Source organism: Babylonia areolata, chromosome 27 (genome assembly GCF_041734735.1).
Source record: "Babylonia areolata isolate BAREFJ2019XMU chromosome 27, ASM4173473v1, whole genome shotgun sequence".
Taxonomy (NCBI): Eukaryota; Metazoa; Mollusca; class Gastropoda; order Neogastropoda; family Buccinidae; genus Babylonia; species Babylonia areolata.
The window spans coordinates 34150505-34168004 of NC_134902.1; the positions used below are offsets into that span (position 1 = coordinate 34150505).

The window sequence follows — 17500 nt, forward strand, 5'->3', positions numbered from 1 at the left end:
TGTCTATGTGTGAATTATTGTGTTGAGAGATATTATGTATATAATACGGACAGAATGCGTAAAGTTTGTGATTTTTTTTCCCGCTAATATAAAAATCCTTTTTTTTTTTTTTTTTTTTTTTTTTTTTTTTTTTTTTTTCGTTGAAAACAAAACTATTGCTTATCCTCCTCCTCTTCCTCCTTCTTCTTCATCTTTCTTCTTCTTCTTCCTCTACTCTTCCTCCTTCCTTTCATTTCTTTCGTCATCGTAATCACACCATATTCGTCCCGAACAGAATGCAGCCTCTACCTGAGCAGAAAGGCACCAGCTTTGGCTGCAGCGAGAAAGCCTATTCCCTTCTTTCTCCCCCTCCTTCTCTTCCTCCGCCTTCTTCTTCTTCTACTTCATATATCTTCTTGTACTCCTCCGGCTCCTAATCCTCCTTCCTTTCATTTCTTTCATCATCATGATCACACCATGTTCGTCCTGAACAGAGTGCAGCGTTTTACCTGAGAAGAAAGGCACCAGCTTTCACTGCAGCAAGGAGAAAGCCCATCCTTACCGGAAGACCTGCAGGGTGGCGTGTTCCCGGGGCTACAGCAGCCCCGCGGCAGCCGTGTACACGTGCGGCCAGGAGACGGGCTACCTGTGGGACTTCCAGAGGAAGGATTCCCACGTGGACGCCTCGCGCGCCATTCAGTACTGCACACGTGAGTGGGGAGGATAGGAGTGTCAAGACACCACAGATCTCTAAAACTAGCAAGTGCAGCGACAAGAAGTATACCTAAATATATACCTAAATATATATCCCATACTTATCCAGTGTCCAAAAAACAAGACAAGTGATCTTTAAAAAAAACAAAAAAACAAAACAAAAACAACCAACCAAACAAACAAACAACAACAACAACAACAACAAAACAAAAACAAAACAAAGCAAACAAAAAAAACAACAACAACAACAACAGCCGACCAGTTTCCACCAAACACATAATTATTTGTCCTTAAGACAAAGGTAGATACCAGCTGGACTTTGGTTCAAAACATTTAGAAATTTGTGGGAGTAATAAAACATCTTCTGAGGACAAATAAACGTTCAGTGGAGACTGGTCAGTGAGAAGACCAGTTGTCTTGTTCTTGGACACTGGACAAGATTGTGATAGACATTTGTTTCTTTTCCGCTTTAACACTATGTTTTTGCAATACTTTGTACGAAGGGCATTCAAACGAAATCGATTAATTTAACTTATGATGGTCTTGACTGGGAGACAGATTATTCCAGAAAGCCTTGGGGTTGCACGCTATCACTACCTTTATGCAGGGAACCCCCGGGTTTTGTCTTGTATTGTTTTGTGATTTTTGACTCACTTGTGGAAACAAAGTGAGTCTATGTTTTAACCCGGTGTTCGGTTGTCTCTGTGTGTGTGTGTGTGTGTGTGTGTGTGTGTGTCCGTGTGTCTGTGTGTCCGTGGTAAACTTTAACATTGACATTTTCTCTGAAAATACTTTGTCAGTTGACACCAAATTTGGCATAAAAATAGGAAAAAATCAGTTCTTTCCAGTCATCTTGTTTAAAACAATATTGCACCTTTGGGATGGGCACAAAAAAAAAAGAATTAAAAAAAAGAAGCCTAATTATATGCAAACTGCATTTTCTGTTATATTTTTTGTATTCTCTCAACTTGGCACTTTGACCTCTTATCTGACACAACAACAAGAGGAGTCATTATTATCATTTTTTGTTCAAACAGGAACTTGTTTTGCTAAGCATGGAATTTTTATTTATTTTACAAACGTGTTGGTGCAGATAGTAAAAAAAGGAAATTATTCTGTAATTAATGCTAGGGGACTTAATTTATCACAAGTGAGTCTTGAAGGCCTTGCCTCTCTTGTTTTTCTTGTTGTTTCAAACAGAGATAGTGTTGCATATATTTGCATCATTGCTCACGCTTTGACACCTCAATGAAACTGAAACAGAAATTTCAGTGTACCTGATGACACACTGTACTGAATTCTGTCGCACGGTTTGGCACTGTATTGTTGTTGTTTTTTTGGTTTTTTGTTTTGTTTTGTTTTCCGTCGCATATTTTTTCATTACTTTCATGGCAAACAGGTTCAGATAATGCTATTCGATGAGACTTCATTACGTCATACCCCGCTGTTGTTTATTTTTTGGTTTGTTTTGTTATTTTTAACCCCTTGCAAAGAAGGTTCCGTTTCTTTTCAAACTCAGTTTAAGGTTTGTTTCTTTTCAAACTCAATTCAGACAATGCTTTTTTTTTTTTTTTTTTTTTTTAGACGAAAACGCATTCACATGCCTGAAAGAAAAATATTTCGAAGCGACATTACGAAAAACATGTAATATAAAACCATTATTATTATTATGAAGAGCATTTTACGCATGATCTTGAAAATAAGCCCTAGGCGTTTACAAATAGAACACATATGTAAATATCAAAAAGGAAAAATTGAACCCAAAATACCAAACATCATAAAAAAAAGAAAAAAAAAGAAAAAAAAATATATTCAGCCCTCCCCCCCACCCCCTCACACGCAGCCACAATTCACACGCGCGCGCACACACACAAGTCACAGCACACAATCGTAAATAGTACACAATCAAAAATACTACCAACACATTCTGAAGCTATCAAAACAAACTCAGTCATTAATAGTCATTTTAGTTCATACTGGAAAGGGATGACGCTGTTGAGAATTAATCAGGAGGGGAGAATGGTGGGTCTTCAGACTGGATTTGAAAGATTGCAGCGAAGATAAGCGACGGAGAGGTTGAGGAAGTTGATTCCAAAGACAGGGGGCTTGGAATGAAAAACTGCGTTGGCCATACGTTTTGGTTCGAGCAGGGGGGGTGGGGGGTGGGGGTCCTAAGCATACGGATGTCAGGAGAACAGTGGAGTTGGCGAAAGGGTATGTAAGGATGAATGAGATCAGAAAGATACTGTGGACCAGAAGCCTCAATGGACTTGAAACAAAGAGAGACGACTTTGTAAATAATTCTTTCTTGTATTGGGAGCCAGTGTAAAGCATGAAGGAGAGGAGAGACGTGATCAAATTTACAGAACGAAAGACAAGACGAGCAGCATAGTTCTTGACTTTCCGAAGCTTAGCAATGAGGAAGCTGGGTGAACCAACAAGCAGGGAATTACAATAATCCAGGCGGGACAGCACAAAGACACAGAGGAGAGTTTTGGTTGCATCTTCAGTCAGGAAATGAATAGGTATGCTACATATACGCATGTTTGTGTGTGTGCGTGTATGCGTATGTGTGTGCGTGCGTGCGTGTATGTGTGCTTGTGTGCGTGTATGCGTAAGTGTGTGTGCGTGCGTGCGTGTATGTGTGTGTATGCGTCCTTGTATGCGTGTGTGTGTGTTTGTGCGTGTTTTTTGGTGTGTGTTTTTTTTTTGTGTGTGTGTGTGTGTGTGTGTGTTCGCGCGCGTGCGCGCGTGCACAGCCGAGAAAACCCCCACCTCCGCCAGCACCACCACCACCGTCCCTTTCCCCACTGCGGGCTGCGAGCTGAAGGATCACGTGGGGGATCACGTGCGCAACAACCTGCTGACCAGCCTCCCCTGCGTGCGGCAAGGCACGTGCCGGGTGCACGTGCGGGGAAGCTGTGACGAGGCTCCCGTCCCCTCCTCCCCTTCCCCTTCCAGCCAGCGGCGGCAGCGAAGAAGCGCGGGGTCTGTGCGGATGACGGTGGACCTGAAGGCTGACCTTGGCCGCAGTGTGGCCCTGGCTGATAGTGGGTTTGAACTGAGGAGGAGGGTGTGTGTGTGTGTGTGTGTGTGGCAGGGGTGGGGGGATTTTGGGTGGGGAGTGTGGGTGGTGGTGGTGGTTGTGGTGGTAGAGTTGTGTGTGTATTTGTGAGGTGGGGTCGTTTGTGTGTGTGTGTGGGAGGGGGTTGGTGGGGGAAGGGGGGAGTCGTGTGTGTATGGTGGTTGTTTTTGTTAATTGACTTTACGTCTGTTCACTAAGAATTATCAAACAATATATATATATATATATATATATATATATATATATATATATATATATATATAGTGTGTGTGTGTGTGTGTGTGTGTGTGTGTGTGTGAGGGTGGTGGCGCTCGCGCGTGTGTGTGCAATGGTTGAGAGAGGTGTCAAGATGATAACATAACTGTCAGATATTGCTAAATAACTGAACACACACACACACAACACAACACAACACAACACAACACACACACACACACAGACGTATTTGGCTGTTAAGATCATCACACATCAATTAATCTTTCCCGCTTTTTTCTCTCAATATTGCAGGTGATAACTCCACGATAGAAAAGTTCGTCAACACGTTTCAGACAGTGGACCAGTCTGCCGCCATGTTGGCAGTGAACGACACTGAGCAGCTCTTTACCGTCACGCTAGGTGACGTCACCCTCACGCCTGACGTCAGCAGAGCGTCATACACTGCCGTTCTGGGTTGCTCGCCCGGAGCGTACTTGTCTCAGGACAGCGGCTGTGGTGGGTAGTTTGTTTTTGACCTGTAAACTGGAGTTGTTCCAGGGTGCAATTTCTGTTGTCAGCTGTTCGTTTTGTTTGTTCTAAACACACAGACAGACGCACAGACAGACAGACACACACACACGTTTTTCAGCAAATGCACACACACACACACACTACCACACAAGCCTCAGTAAGTTTCAGTTGAGCTGCTTCTTCTTCTTCTGCGTTCACTCGTATGTGCACGAGTGGGCTTTTACGTGTATGACCGTTTTTACCCCGCCATGTAGGCAGCCATACTCCGTTTTCGGGGGTGTGCATGCTGGGTATGTTCTTGTTTCCATAACCCACCGAACGCTGACATGGATTACAAGATCTTTAACGTGCGTATTTGATCTTCTGCTTGCATATACACACGAAGGGGGTTCAGGCACTAGCAGGTCTGCACATATGTTGACCTGGGAGATCGTAAAAATCTCGACCCTTTACCCACCAGGCGCCGTCACCGTGATTCGAACCCGGGACCCTCAGATTGACAGTCCAACGCTTTAACCACTCGGCTATTGCGCCCGTCAATTTCGGTCGAGCAAAAGCTAAGTATTTCATGACCCAGCCATCCAAACATGTTTCACCCAGGCAGCCGTCACCTGACGTTGTAGTACCTTAAGTTTTGACCCAATCAACGGTACCACCGTGTTGAAGTAGGTGACCTCCCTCTTATCGCTCCACATGAATGTCTGATAAGACCTCGCGCTTTTCAGGTTCAAGACCAATGGCCCCAGATCGCCCTAGACGGACTCGAAAAGTAGATAGCCCTTAGTCAACAGACGCTGAATACTGTGAATCCGATCTAGGGCGTTTGGACTTCTAGGCCTAGAAGTGATGGCCTAGAGGTAACGCGTCCGCCTAGGAAGCAAGAGAATCTGAGCGCGCTGGTTCGAATCACGGCTCAGCTGCCGATATTTTCTCCCCTTCCACTAGACCTTGGTGGTGGTCTGGACGCTAGTCATTGGGATGAGACGATAAACCGAGGTCCCGTGTGCAGCATGCACTTAGCGCATGTAAAAAAAACACCCGGCAACAAAAGGGTTGTTCCTGGCAAAATTCTGTAGAAAAATCCACTTCGATCGGAAAAACAAAATAAAACTGCACGCAGGAACAAATGCCAAAAAATGGGTGGCGTTGTAGTGTAGCGACACGCTCTCCCTGTGGAGAGCAGCCCGAACTTCACACAGAGAAATCTAGAAATCTATTGTGATTAAAAGAAATGCAAATACAAATTTGTAGCTGGACCCCAAAGAGATTCGTTGGGGGGACACAGTGGCAAAGTGGGCTTGGCGTTCTGATCCAGTGATCACCAGGAGTGGGGTTCGAGGCTTCGTTTGGTAGGCTACTGTGTCCATGAGCATCCTCCCCCCCACCCCACCACCACCCTCCCCCCATCCCCCAGCTGGATGACAATGATGGTCATCATCGATCTCGATGGACACACCACCACTGTGTCCAATGTAAAGGCACTTTACACCAATTTTCCTCACTGTGCCCAGGTGTGAATGGGTAGGCTACCCGACTTTGGTTAGGGAAGGTTAAAACTGCGGAAGAAGAGGATTGAGCCTTGCCTTCCTTTGCCAAGCCCTAGTCACCGCGAGCAAATCACCACCTTCTGTGTCATTCGATGGGATTCAAATTGAGAAAACTGAATGCCTACGCTACCTAGGAATACACTTCGACAGGATGCTGACCTTCAGAAAACATACGGAAAACACTGTTCTCAAATGCAAAAAGGGCCTTTCAGTCTTAAAAGCAATGGCAACCAAAGGAATTGAACAACGCCACCTCTTCCTGCTATACCAATCACTCGTCCTCAGTGTGATCGACTACGGACTTGGGCTAACAACACCGTCTCAAAGCAACCTCCTAAAATTAGAAAGAGTCCAAAATGAAGCTATGAGGCTGATCCTTGGAACAACAAAAGACACGCCCACAGAAACCATGCGATACCTGCTTGACCTTCCTTCAGTGCAGGCCAGAAACAAGTTAGAACAGGTCAAGACCTACTTCAAAGCATTAGAAAACCCTCAAAACCCACTGCATGACGCAGTCAAAGAACCAAAAGGCAGCCGTCTAGGACGAGGAAGATCATGGATGGGGCAAGCAGAAGACACAATCCAGCTAGTATGCCGACTTCAAGACCTGAAAGAAACAAAAGAATGGGAGAAAAACCCCGAAAACCTCAACCATCTATTCAACACAGTCATTTCACCCACTCTAGGAAGACATTGTCGGGAATGGCCAGAGGGCAAAACTGATGCGGAAGTGAAGCTGCTTATAGAAGAAAACAGTAAAGAAGAGGACATCATCATATACACAGATGGCTCAGTCACCAAAGACCAGTCTGGCTGGGGATTCACTGCGAAACAAAATGGAAAAACAATTTGGGAAGAGAATGCTGCCTACAAAGTCACAACCTCCAGCCTAACGATGGAAGTTGAAGCTGTGACACATGCCCTCCAGTGGCTATCGTCCTTCCATACGCCCGGAAACCAACATGCCATGATTCTAACCGACTCAATGAACCTCATACAGAAAATTGAAAACGGAATGGGAAGCCCAGAGTGGCATAACGCAATGCGCAACTTTCAGATTAAAAAACTCACATGGTCATACTGCCCGGGACATGCAGGTGTTAAGGGAAATGAGCGAGCTGACAGACTTGCTGGTAACGCAACACCAACGAGCGGCCTACATCTAGGAAAATCGGAAATCCTCAGAAAAGTCAAAGAATACCAAAAAGAACAGGTACAAGGCCATCACACCATCGATCGCCTCAAAGAAATAGAAGCAGAGAGAGGGAGCGGCCGCAAATCTAACATGAAAGGTAGAGCACGATGCTTTGCAAATCAAACAAATATCGGCATCATTTCCAAACCAACATTGCGCAAATTTCTTCAAAACGGAACAGAGTCTCTGTGGGCCTTTCCAAACACAATAGACCGAGCAACACACTAGACGCCACGTTCTTGGCATCAGAGATCTTTTCCCATCCCTCTTGCGGCCAGTCAGTGGCGGCTGTGTGTGTTTGTGTGTATGTGTGCTTTTGAGTGCGTTTGTGAATGCGCGAGAGTGAAACTGTACACAAGTGTCAGGAGAGATATGTGTACGTGTGTGTGTGTGTGTGTGTGTGTGTGTGTGAGGGGAGGTGGGAGTGCGGGGGGAGGTGGGGTAGAGGATGAGGTATGTGAGTGTATGCATGCCTACACTGTGGGAGCAACAGGATATTGGAACGTGTGTATATATATATATATATATATATATATATATATATATATATATATATATATATATATCTTTGTATGTACGTGTGTGGAGTTGGGGGTGGGAGATATGGGCGTATGTGTGTGTGCTTGTACAAGTAAGTGTTCATCTCTGTGAGTGTGTGTTTGTGTGTGTGTGTGTGTGCCGTGGAAGCTGCGATACGTAGACTAGAAATGAGTGTGTGGAGGAGGGGGTAGAGGAGGTGCAAGGTAATGTGTGTGTGTGTGTGTGTGTGTGTTGGAGCTCATGTACGTTTATATGTATTTGACTGTGCTTTCATATGTGCTTGTACAAGTAAGTGTTCATCTCTGTGAGTGTGTGTTTGTGTTTGTGTGTGTGTGTGTGTGCCGTGGAAGCTGCGATACTTAGACTAGAAATAAGTGTGTGGAGGAGGGGGGTAGAGGAGGTGCACGGTAATGCGTGTGTGTGTGTGTGTGTTGGAGCTCATGTACGTTTATATGTATTTGACTGTGCTTTCATATATGTGAAACTGCATGTCTGGTGCATTTCTGTTATGCATGTGTGGGTGTATGTGTGAATGTGTGTCTTCATTTTTTACATTTATTTGCTTATTTATCACCATTGTTGTCTTATTTATTTATTTATTTATGTTTTATTATTATCATTTTATTAGTATTACTAATATTATTACTACTACCTTTTTCTATATTATAATTATTATTTATTTATTTATTTATTTATTTATTTATGCAAGCTTATCTATTATTTATTCCCCCGTTTTTTTTTGTTTTTTTTTTGTTTTTGTTTTTTTTGTGTGTGTGTGTGGTTGTGTGTTTTTTTTTTTTTTTTTTTTTTTTTTTTTTTTTCCAAGGCCTGACTAAGCGCGTTGGGTTACGCTGCTGGTCAGGCATCTGCTTGGCAGATGTGGTGTAGCGTATATGGTTTTGTCCGAACGCAGTGACGCCTCCTTGAGCTACTGAAACTGAAACTATACCGTTCTTCAGTGTCATGCAGAAAAGAACACTAATCTTGGAATCATGTGTAAAAGGACCGAGCGTAGTACACTATTTTCAGTGGTAAAGGATGATGACCACAATGTTTTAACCCTTTATGTTCCGGTGGACTGTCCCCCAGGGTTCTTCGAAGAAGGGGGACAGTGCCGGGTGTGTCAAATGAACACAGTATTGTGATGTGTGTTCCATTGGACTGCCCCCCACCCCCCAGGGTTCTTTGAAGAAGAGGGGCAGTGGCGCTTGGTGTGTCAAATGAACACAGTGTTGTGATGTGTGTTCCAGTGGACTGCCCACCAGGGTCATATGAAGAAGAGGGACAGTGGCGCTTGGTGTGTCAAATGAACACAGTGTTGTGATGTGTGTTCCAGTGGACTGCCCACCAGGGTTTTTTGAAGAAGGGGGGAAGTGCCGGGTGTGTCCGGAGGGCCAGTACCAGGACCAGCCAGCCTCCACCTCCTGCAAACCTTGCCCCCCGGGCAAAACCTGGGACACCACAGGGGCCTCTGACCTCTCCCAGTGTGTCTGTGAGTAGTTCTGGTATGAGCACTGTTTGAAAGTTGTTGCTGTTGTTGTTTTACTTCTTCTTCTTACTGCTACTTCTACTACTACTACTACTGTTACTAATCTCAATTTTATTGTTACTACTAATAGTAGTCGTAATGGTAGTGGTATCGCATATACCTTCAGTCAGAGACCAAAGTCCAGTTACTTTACAAACACAGTCACCTGCACATTCTCCCAAATGTTCTGTCATTACCATGTGTTGTTCTGTTGAGCCCTTCCCTCCACACGCCAATCCACCACCACCACCACCCAGCCTCCCTGCATTCCTTCTCAGCTCGGGCAGAATGGCCTTGTCATTTAAATAGTTCGAGTTCGAACCACATTCTTTGCTGTTGCATGCCTTTGGACATTCGTGACCACTTGGTTGTTGTTCACAAAGCCCTTCAATGGCAGGGGGGGGGGGGAGGAGTTAGTTTGGTCTGAAACTGTGATTGCTGGATAGTGCGCGTGCACATGTGTGCGTGTGTGTGTGTGTGCGTATGTGCGCACGCGCGCGCGTGTATGTGTGTATTTTGTGTTTGAATGCGCATAGCCGCCAGAATATGCGTATTGTATCGTACTTTTTTTCCCCATGTGATCGAAATAATGCCAGAAATTACAATCTTACTGCTTTGTTGGGACGGCATGTGTCTGAACTATTAATAAAAACATCATCATAATAATCAGTCTGAGACTGACGGCTAACCCGATGTTCGCCCTGACTGCAGACGACAGACAAACAGGTCCGGATGAAACCGAGCCCAGCAAACCGCCGGACTCAAAGGAGGGCGTCATTATCGCAGCCACCATCGGCAGTATCGTTGGTCTTGTCGTTGTCGTCGCCACCACTGCCGTCGTATGCCGGTTGAAAAGACCCAAGTAAGTAAATACCCCCAAGTAAGCACATACCCCCTAACCCCTTAGTAAGTAAATACCTCCCCCACCCCCAAGTGTGTGTATTTGTGTGTGCGTGCGTGCGTGCTTGCGTGTGTGTGTGTGTGTGTTGTGTGTGTGTGTGTGTGTGCGGAGAGAGAGAGAGAGAGAGAGAGAGAGAGAGAGAGAGAGGGTACGCGTGCGTGTTGGCGTATGTGCGGCGTACTAAATACGTGCTTAGTTGTCGCTGATCAATTTGTGTGCGGGTGTGTGATCAGTTCGCTGGTCTCAGTTCGCTAGTCTCTACTTGATGTCTTTACCTTGTCACGATCCACACATCTACCCCCTCCTCCCGTTCTGCTTCAGGAGAGAGCGTGCTGTCACGCCTCTCTCACCCCACGGCTCCACGCTGTGTGACGACAAGCGGCCTGGCTCCAGGGAAACGCTCATGTGACACACCATGCGGTGCAAAAGGACCAACCCTTGACAACACCTGCCGTCCTCTGCCCTGGCGCCTGTCACACACAGCCCTCAGCCTTCGGCCTCCGGACCGCCTGCTTTTGAGCCAAGTTACAGCTACTGGCACTGGGGGGACGGGGGGACGGGGGGGAAGAAGAATAGAATAGAATTAAATGTTTTAATGTCATGAAAACGTAGGGTTTAGAAGCCACTCACAAGACGTGTAAACCGGTGTAACAGGCCAGATCTTACCCTGTCCAGAGTTTATCCCCATATGAACTGGCCTAGGCCAGAATATACCCCCGTTTAAACTGGCCTATGCCAGAATGTACCCCCGTATAAACTAGCCTGGGCTACATTATGCCCGGGTTATTGTTTGGCCTAGGCCGGTTTATATCCTCTGGGCCATTTTTACCCCCCCCCCCCACCTCCCACTTTTTATCTGAAATACATTTATATTTGAAGGGTGCCAAGATTAACCACCTTAGAATGAAGGGTATGTGAACTGCGAGGAATTTATTTTACACAATAATTATTACCAATGGGCTTTTATTCAAATCTGGAAAGTAATCAATGCACTTATTGCTTGGATAAAACTGTTGTCTTGTTTGCAGTTAAAATTTTCGATATGGAACACCTGTTTTGATTGACATTATGTTTGAACATTCTTTGATGTACATTGATTGCTTTTGATGAATTGTGCTCAGTAATCTTGAGTTGGAAATAGAAAGAGGGAGACGTAGTAGCACCCCACGAGAGTTGCGGTTATGCAAGGTTTGTAATATGGCTGTGATTGGGGATGAGTTCTATTTCATAAAGTATAACGATTTCCGAAACAAGCGTGTGCAAGAAAAAATATTTGTCTCCGAAGTCGGTTTTCATTTTTGGTTTTGGTTTTTATTTTTGTTTTTTGTTCATAGGAAGCATATGAAATTGCTTAGCTATAAGTACGTTTATCAAATTTGCACAAGTGGTTTATTCAAATGCTAATTGTTGTTTGAAACATATTTGCGTTTTCTTATTACGTTATTGTGTTGAATACTTGAATGTTTTCTGTTGGGCGTTGAAGTATCATTTGATAGCAGTCCTCCGTAAGCAATCAGAGTGAAAGGATGAATGGAACTTTAAATTATGAATAATAAACATGGAAGAAAGAAGAAACTGAGAAGAGAAACAAGAAAGAAAAAGAGGGTATTGAAGCAAGCTATCTCCACTAAAAAATCAAAGAGCAAGATAAGAGACAAAGAACACACACACACACACACACACACACACACACACACACACACACACACACACACACACACACACACACACACGTACACGTACACACACACACACACACACACACACACACACACACACACACACACACTTTATTGTTATGACTATAAACCTTTCATTCACGGTTTTCATGACAAATGAATATGAATCACACTGCCGCCGTCCTCCACTGGGTAACAATAGAACAAACTTTTGATGTCGTGAAACGTTAAGGTTTATGAGACACCTGTACAACGTTAACTGGATCCAATCCGTCCACAATTAACCTGTGTGGAACTGTTGATGTAGAGCTCCGTCAATGCGATGATTCCAATTATGTTATAAATCTGTTCAAATACACGTAGCCTCCAGTGACACACTAGGGTTGCCGCTATGAATCTCCATGGCCAGCTCGCAGTCAAAATATGGCGTATTCCAGTCACAGACACACGAATACAACTAATATTCAAAAAAGGAAAATTCTGCCTCCTCTCCCAGTCCCTCCCCTCCATCCATTGAAGAATCTAGATTTTTGGAGAAAAAAAACAACTGATAATCATAAGACGCACATATTGTATATAGCTGTTGCAATTATATCTCTGATAAATGAGGCACATATATATTTAAAAAGGGAATAGACTTTTTTTGATGGCAAATATGTAATATTCATAGGGATATTATATAATACAGTGTACACATACACAGAAAATGTTCGCGTAGAACACTGCATGGTATCTAGATTCTTTCTCTTTGTCTGTCTTCCTCTCTGTCTGTCTGTCTGTCTGTCTGTCTCTGTGTGTGTGTGTGTGTGTGTGTGTGTGTGTGTGGTATATCTTGAAAGTGAATCCCCAGTGGTCTTTTTTTTTTTTTTTTTTTTTTTTTTTTTTAAGCTAGTCTGTCAACTATGTATTGGCCTATTGGCCGTGGATATTCTTCACATAGTCTGCCACCGGGTTTGCTTCCAATGTTCATATTACTTAGAAAGAGAACACTGTGAGCTCCAAGTTTGTTGCATTATTTCCAGCATCGCCTGTCGCACAAACGCTGTAAGATGTGTTGTTAGAAAAAAAAAAAAAAAAAAAAAAAAACCGTTTATGTGCATTAACCCCGCAGCTAACATCAATAGTTTTGATAATTATTTCCTTCAGTTGAGCTATCCAAAACAAAATCGATAAATTACTTTACAAAAGGAACACCCTCCTTCGTCTTTTGCACACATAAACACACACACACACACACACACACACACACACACACACACATATGCGCGCGCGCGCGAGCGAGCGTTTTTTTTTTTTTTTTTTTTTTTTTTTTTTGCTCTACTGGCCTCTACATGTTACTGGCCTGTGCGTGGATCTTTTCTATCCTTTGATGCAGTAAATCAGTAATTCTGTTGTACCGTCCCCGTTATAAAGGTACCGCTCGATTCATAACAACACGGCTACATTATCATTTTTATTATTATTATTATTATTATTATTATTATTATTAACATTATTATTATTATTAGCAGCAGCAGCAGCATTAGTAGTAGTAGTAGTAGTAGTAGTAGTAGTAGCATTGACTAATCTGTTTAGGACATCGCACTGCAGTCATAAGCGATAAATATCAAAATAACACAATTGACCTCCGCTGGCTATCGTAGGCCGTACACGACCCAGAACTGTACAAAAAACGCAAACATCTCGGCCAGTTCTTAATATTTTTTCTACGAAATTTCAGAAATAGTTGCTACACCTAAAAGGCCAACTTTTGCCCCCAAAAATATATTAAAAAGTTCATTAATTAGCTAATGAGTAATTAAAGGTGGCGTTTTAACTACACACGGTCTCTTGTGTGAGTCGTGTATAACCCATGCACTTTAAAGAGGAAAAAACGTGGTCACCCCTCGAAAGCTCGTGTGGGTCATGCACGACCCATACCTTTTTAATAGTGATTTCAGAAGGTTTAATTTGCAATTAGTGAAGGAAAATAAAGAAAAGTTTTACTTCCAATAGCCTCACTACCCCACTATTCTCCCACTACCCCCCCGCCCCCCCTCCACCCCACCCCCCAGCCCCGTCCCTTTCGCCTGTCTTCAGCTATAACCCTCTTCCATCCCTTTCTCTAACAGCATGTACCTGTGTGACTGAATATCTTTGATTGTGCGTGTATAGGATGCTATGAGCCCCCCCCCCTCTCTCTGTTTGTGTGTGTGTGTGTGTGTGTGTGTGTGTGTGTGTGTGTGTGTGTGTGTGTGTGTGTGTGTGTGTGTGTGTCTCTCTCTCTCTGTGTCTCAGTCTCTCTCTCCCTCTCTATATCTATCTATCTCCATGTGCATAAGTAGGGTTTGTATGTATGTGCATATGATGTTATGCGTTTGTGTATGTGATCAGTTGTGTGTGCGTGTGTGTGAGTGTGAATAGAATAGCATAGAATAGATTTTATTGTCATGAAACCGTAAGGTTTATAAGACACAAGTGCAATGGTAAATGAATGAATGAATGAAAAACACACAATCAATCAGTTAATGCAGTAAACTGCAGCAGCATTCATAAACAAATTTTCCCAATCTTGTTTGTATATATTCATCATCTGTCAGCATCACCTGACTGGGAATATGTCCTGTGTTATTCGAATTTTGAATATCCTTTAAAAATGTGAGTGAGTGTGTGTGTGTGTGTGTGTGTGTGTGTGTGTGTGTGTGTGTGTGTGTGTGTGTGTGTCTGTCTGTCTGTCTGTCTGTCTGTATGTGCGTGTGTGTGAATGCGTGAGCATGTGTTTCTTCTGAGTTTATGTGTTTGTGTGTGTGCGTGTGCGAGCGCATGTGTGTGTATAATCAGTTGTTACGATATGTTTTCCTTTTCTATATTTTGTTATAAGCTTTGGAGACATATACAGGTTTTTGTCTTTTTAAAGGTATGGGTCGTGGACGACCCACATGAGTTCCGTGTGTAGTCAAAAGCGACAGCCAGCGAAGGTTAACTCACTCAGTACGACCAGTCCTCTTTTCTCCTCTACACAGGCCCCTCGGATGTCCAGTGGGTGTCTGAATGACCCAACCTTTAGCTTCCGTCGTCAGAACTGTGGTATTTTTTGTCAACATTCACCTCTTCAGTATAAGAGCCTTCCGCTTGCAATATTTTGATGATGGTAATTGGGGTGAAACGCTGTTAACGTCGTCTCTTTCGCCGTTCGTATGGAGAGAGTTAAAAGCCCAGACTCAGGGACGGTAGTTTTGACCAAAACCTTGCCCACGTGAACTCTCCCTTGCAGCACCTGACACTCTTCCACGCCTTCCCCCTCCGACCCGTAACAGACATCTCCGCAGTCCCACCGGCTCAGACAATCACATCAGTACGAAAATTGCCCTCTAAACCAATCACTGCCCTCAAGTGGGATATTTTTGGCCCAAGGGCAATGGCGGACGTCATCCATCTTCCCATCCTCTCACTCAATTGGTCGTGATGGGCAGAAACGCTTTTTTTTCTGATTGGTTGATTGGTGGCTGGAAGTACTTTCTCTGTTTTTGGCAGTGTTAATGGCTGGCCGAGTGCTCTGATGTGGACTCTTCTTCTTCTTCTTCTGCGTTCACTCGTATGCACACGAGTGGGCTTTTACGTGTATGACCGTTTTTACCCCGCCATGTAGGCAGCCATACTCCGTTTTCGGGGGTGTGCATGCTGGGTATGTTCTTGTTTCCATAACCCACCGAACGCTGACATGGATTACAGGATCTTTAACGTGCGTATTTGATCTTCTGCTTGCATATACACACGAAGGGGGTTCAGGCACTAGCAGGTCTGCACATATGTTGACCTGGGAGATCGGAAAAATCTCCACCCTTTACCCACCAGGCGCCGTCACCGTGATTCGAACCCGGGACCCTCAGATTGACAGTCCAACGCTTTAACCACTCGGCTATTGCGCCCGTCGCTCTGATGTGGACAAAGAAAAGAGGAAGTGGAAAAAGGAGAACACCACACATACACACACACACACACACACACACACACACACACACACACACACACACACACACACGCATGCATGCGTGCGGTAATTGTAAGTATCGAATGACATCTTCCATTTCTCATTCCACATACTATTTGCTGGTGATTCTTTCTGTCCTTTTATGAAAATAAAAAAAAATTAAAATCTTGCTGTATACATTTAACCAGAATCAGAATCGTATTCAATATGGCTAAAGCCCCATTTGAAGGGGTCGTCAACTTACAGTAAGTTCACCATATTTTGCAGTAAGAAGAAATCGCATTTACAAATACATGCAAATCGTATCTCCCATATTCACATTCACTCGTGTTATGAGGAAATTGCAAAAACGACATACGCACACACACACACACACACACACACACACACACACACACACTGTATATGTGTGTATATACACACATATAGTATACAAGTATGCACATAAACCCACGTACCTGTATACATAAGCCCATATACACAATGAAAGCCAGAGAACAAGAGGAAGGGATCGTATGTGTACAAGCTTCGAGCTTCATGGTACCAGCATTGTCCGTGACCTTTCTTGGGTCATTGACACGATACACAAACGCTTCCTCGATTTTGATTTTGTCCTTATGAAGTTGGACAATTGTAATTATCTCCTTTTAAACTCCCCCCCCCCCCCCCACCGAGCCCCGCCCCCCCCCCCCCCCCCCCGCCCCCTCCCCCGAAATGAGGCACCTCAATACCTGCATCGAAGATGTGCTCACAAAATTCCACCGGAACACCACCTGGTTATCTCCCATAAAGAAGCTAGACGCAAAGCAATTTCTTTAAAAAAAAAAAAAAAAAAAAAAAAAAAAGAAAAAGAAAAAAAAAAAAGAAAAAAAAAGAAAAAAAGAAAAAGAAAAGCCCCACAAAACAATCAGACCGTGACATCTTGACATCTACCTAGTAACAACCCTCTTACCCGATCACAGTCCAGCGCAGAATCTCCTTAGCAAGAAGCAAAGGCAATACATCAGGCATTATATTTTTTTTTTCTAGTGATTTTTTGCTTGTTAGTTTTTTTTGTGTTGTGTGTGTGTGTGTGTGTGTGTGTGTGTGTGTGTGTTTGCAATGGAGGGAATGACATTTGCTGACTAGCTGACGAAATAAATTAGACTGTCTGTCTGGTTCCGGGGAGATTTGTTTTGGCTGAATGAGTTCCAAGACCAAGAGTAAAAACATGATGTGGGTTTTTTTTTTTTGTTTTTCTTTTTTTTATTAGTACATCTTTTACTGATGTTGGATTATTTCAAAGTACATCTGTGGCTGACAAGTTAGATATTGTGACAGTATATATATATATATATATATATATATATATATATATATATATATATATATGTGTGTGTGTGTGTGTGTGTGTGTGTGACAGACAAACATACGTAGGTAAGTGCCTATCTATACATACATACATACATACACGCAAGCACGCACGCATATACATACATACATACATACCCGCAAGCACGCACGCACGCACGCACATACATAAACACGGATGTAGGCATGCACGAAGAGAGAAAGGAAGAAATATAGAGATTCAAAGACAGAGAAGGATAAGGAGGAGGAGAGAGAGAGAGAGAGAGAGAGAGAGAGAGAGAGA

At 43.6% G+C, this 17500-nt stretch overlaps 1 protein-coding gene across 1 annotated transcript in view; it reads left to right on the forward strand.

The window, feature by feature from the left end:
• LOC143301006 (uncharacterized) overlaps positions 1-11968 on the forward strand; it is a 71772-nt gene extending 59804 nt beyond the window's left edge. The window contains exons 29-34 of the mRNA XM_076614994.1: positions 474-689; positions 3453-3743; positions 4286-4489; positions 9126-9281; positions 10029-10179; positions 10540-11968. Coding sequence (XP_076471109.1) covers positions 474-689; positions 3453-3743; positions 4286-4489; positions 9126-9281; positions 10029-10179; positions 10540-10627 — 1106 coding nt within the window. The 3' untranslated portion in view covers positions 10628-11968. The remainder of the gene's footprint in view (positions 1-473; positions 690-3452; positions 3744-4285; positions 4490-9125; positions 9282-10028; positions 10180-10539) is intronic.
• The last annotated feature ends 5532 nt before the right edge of the window (positions 11969-17500 follow it).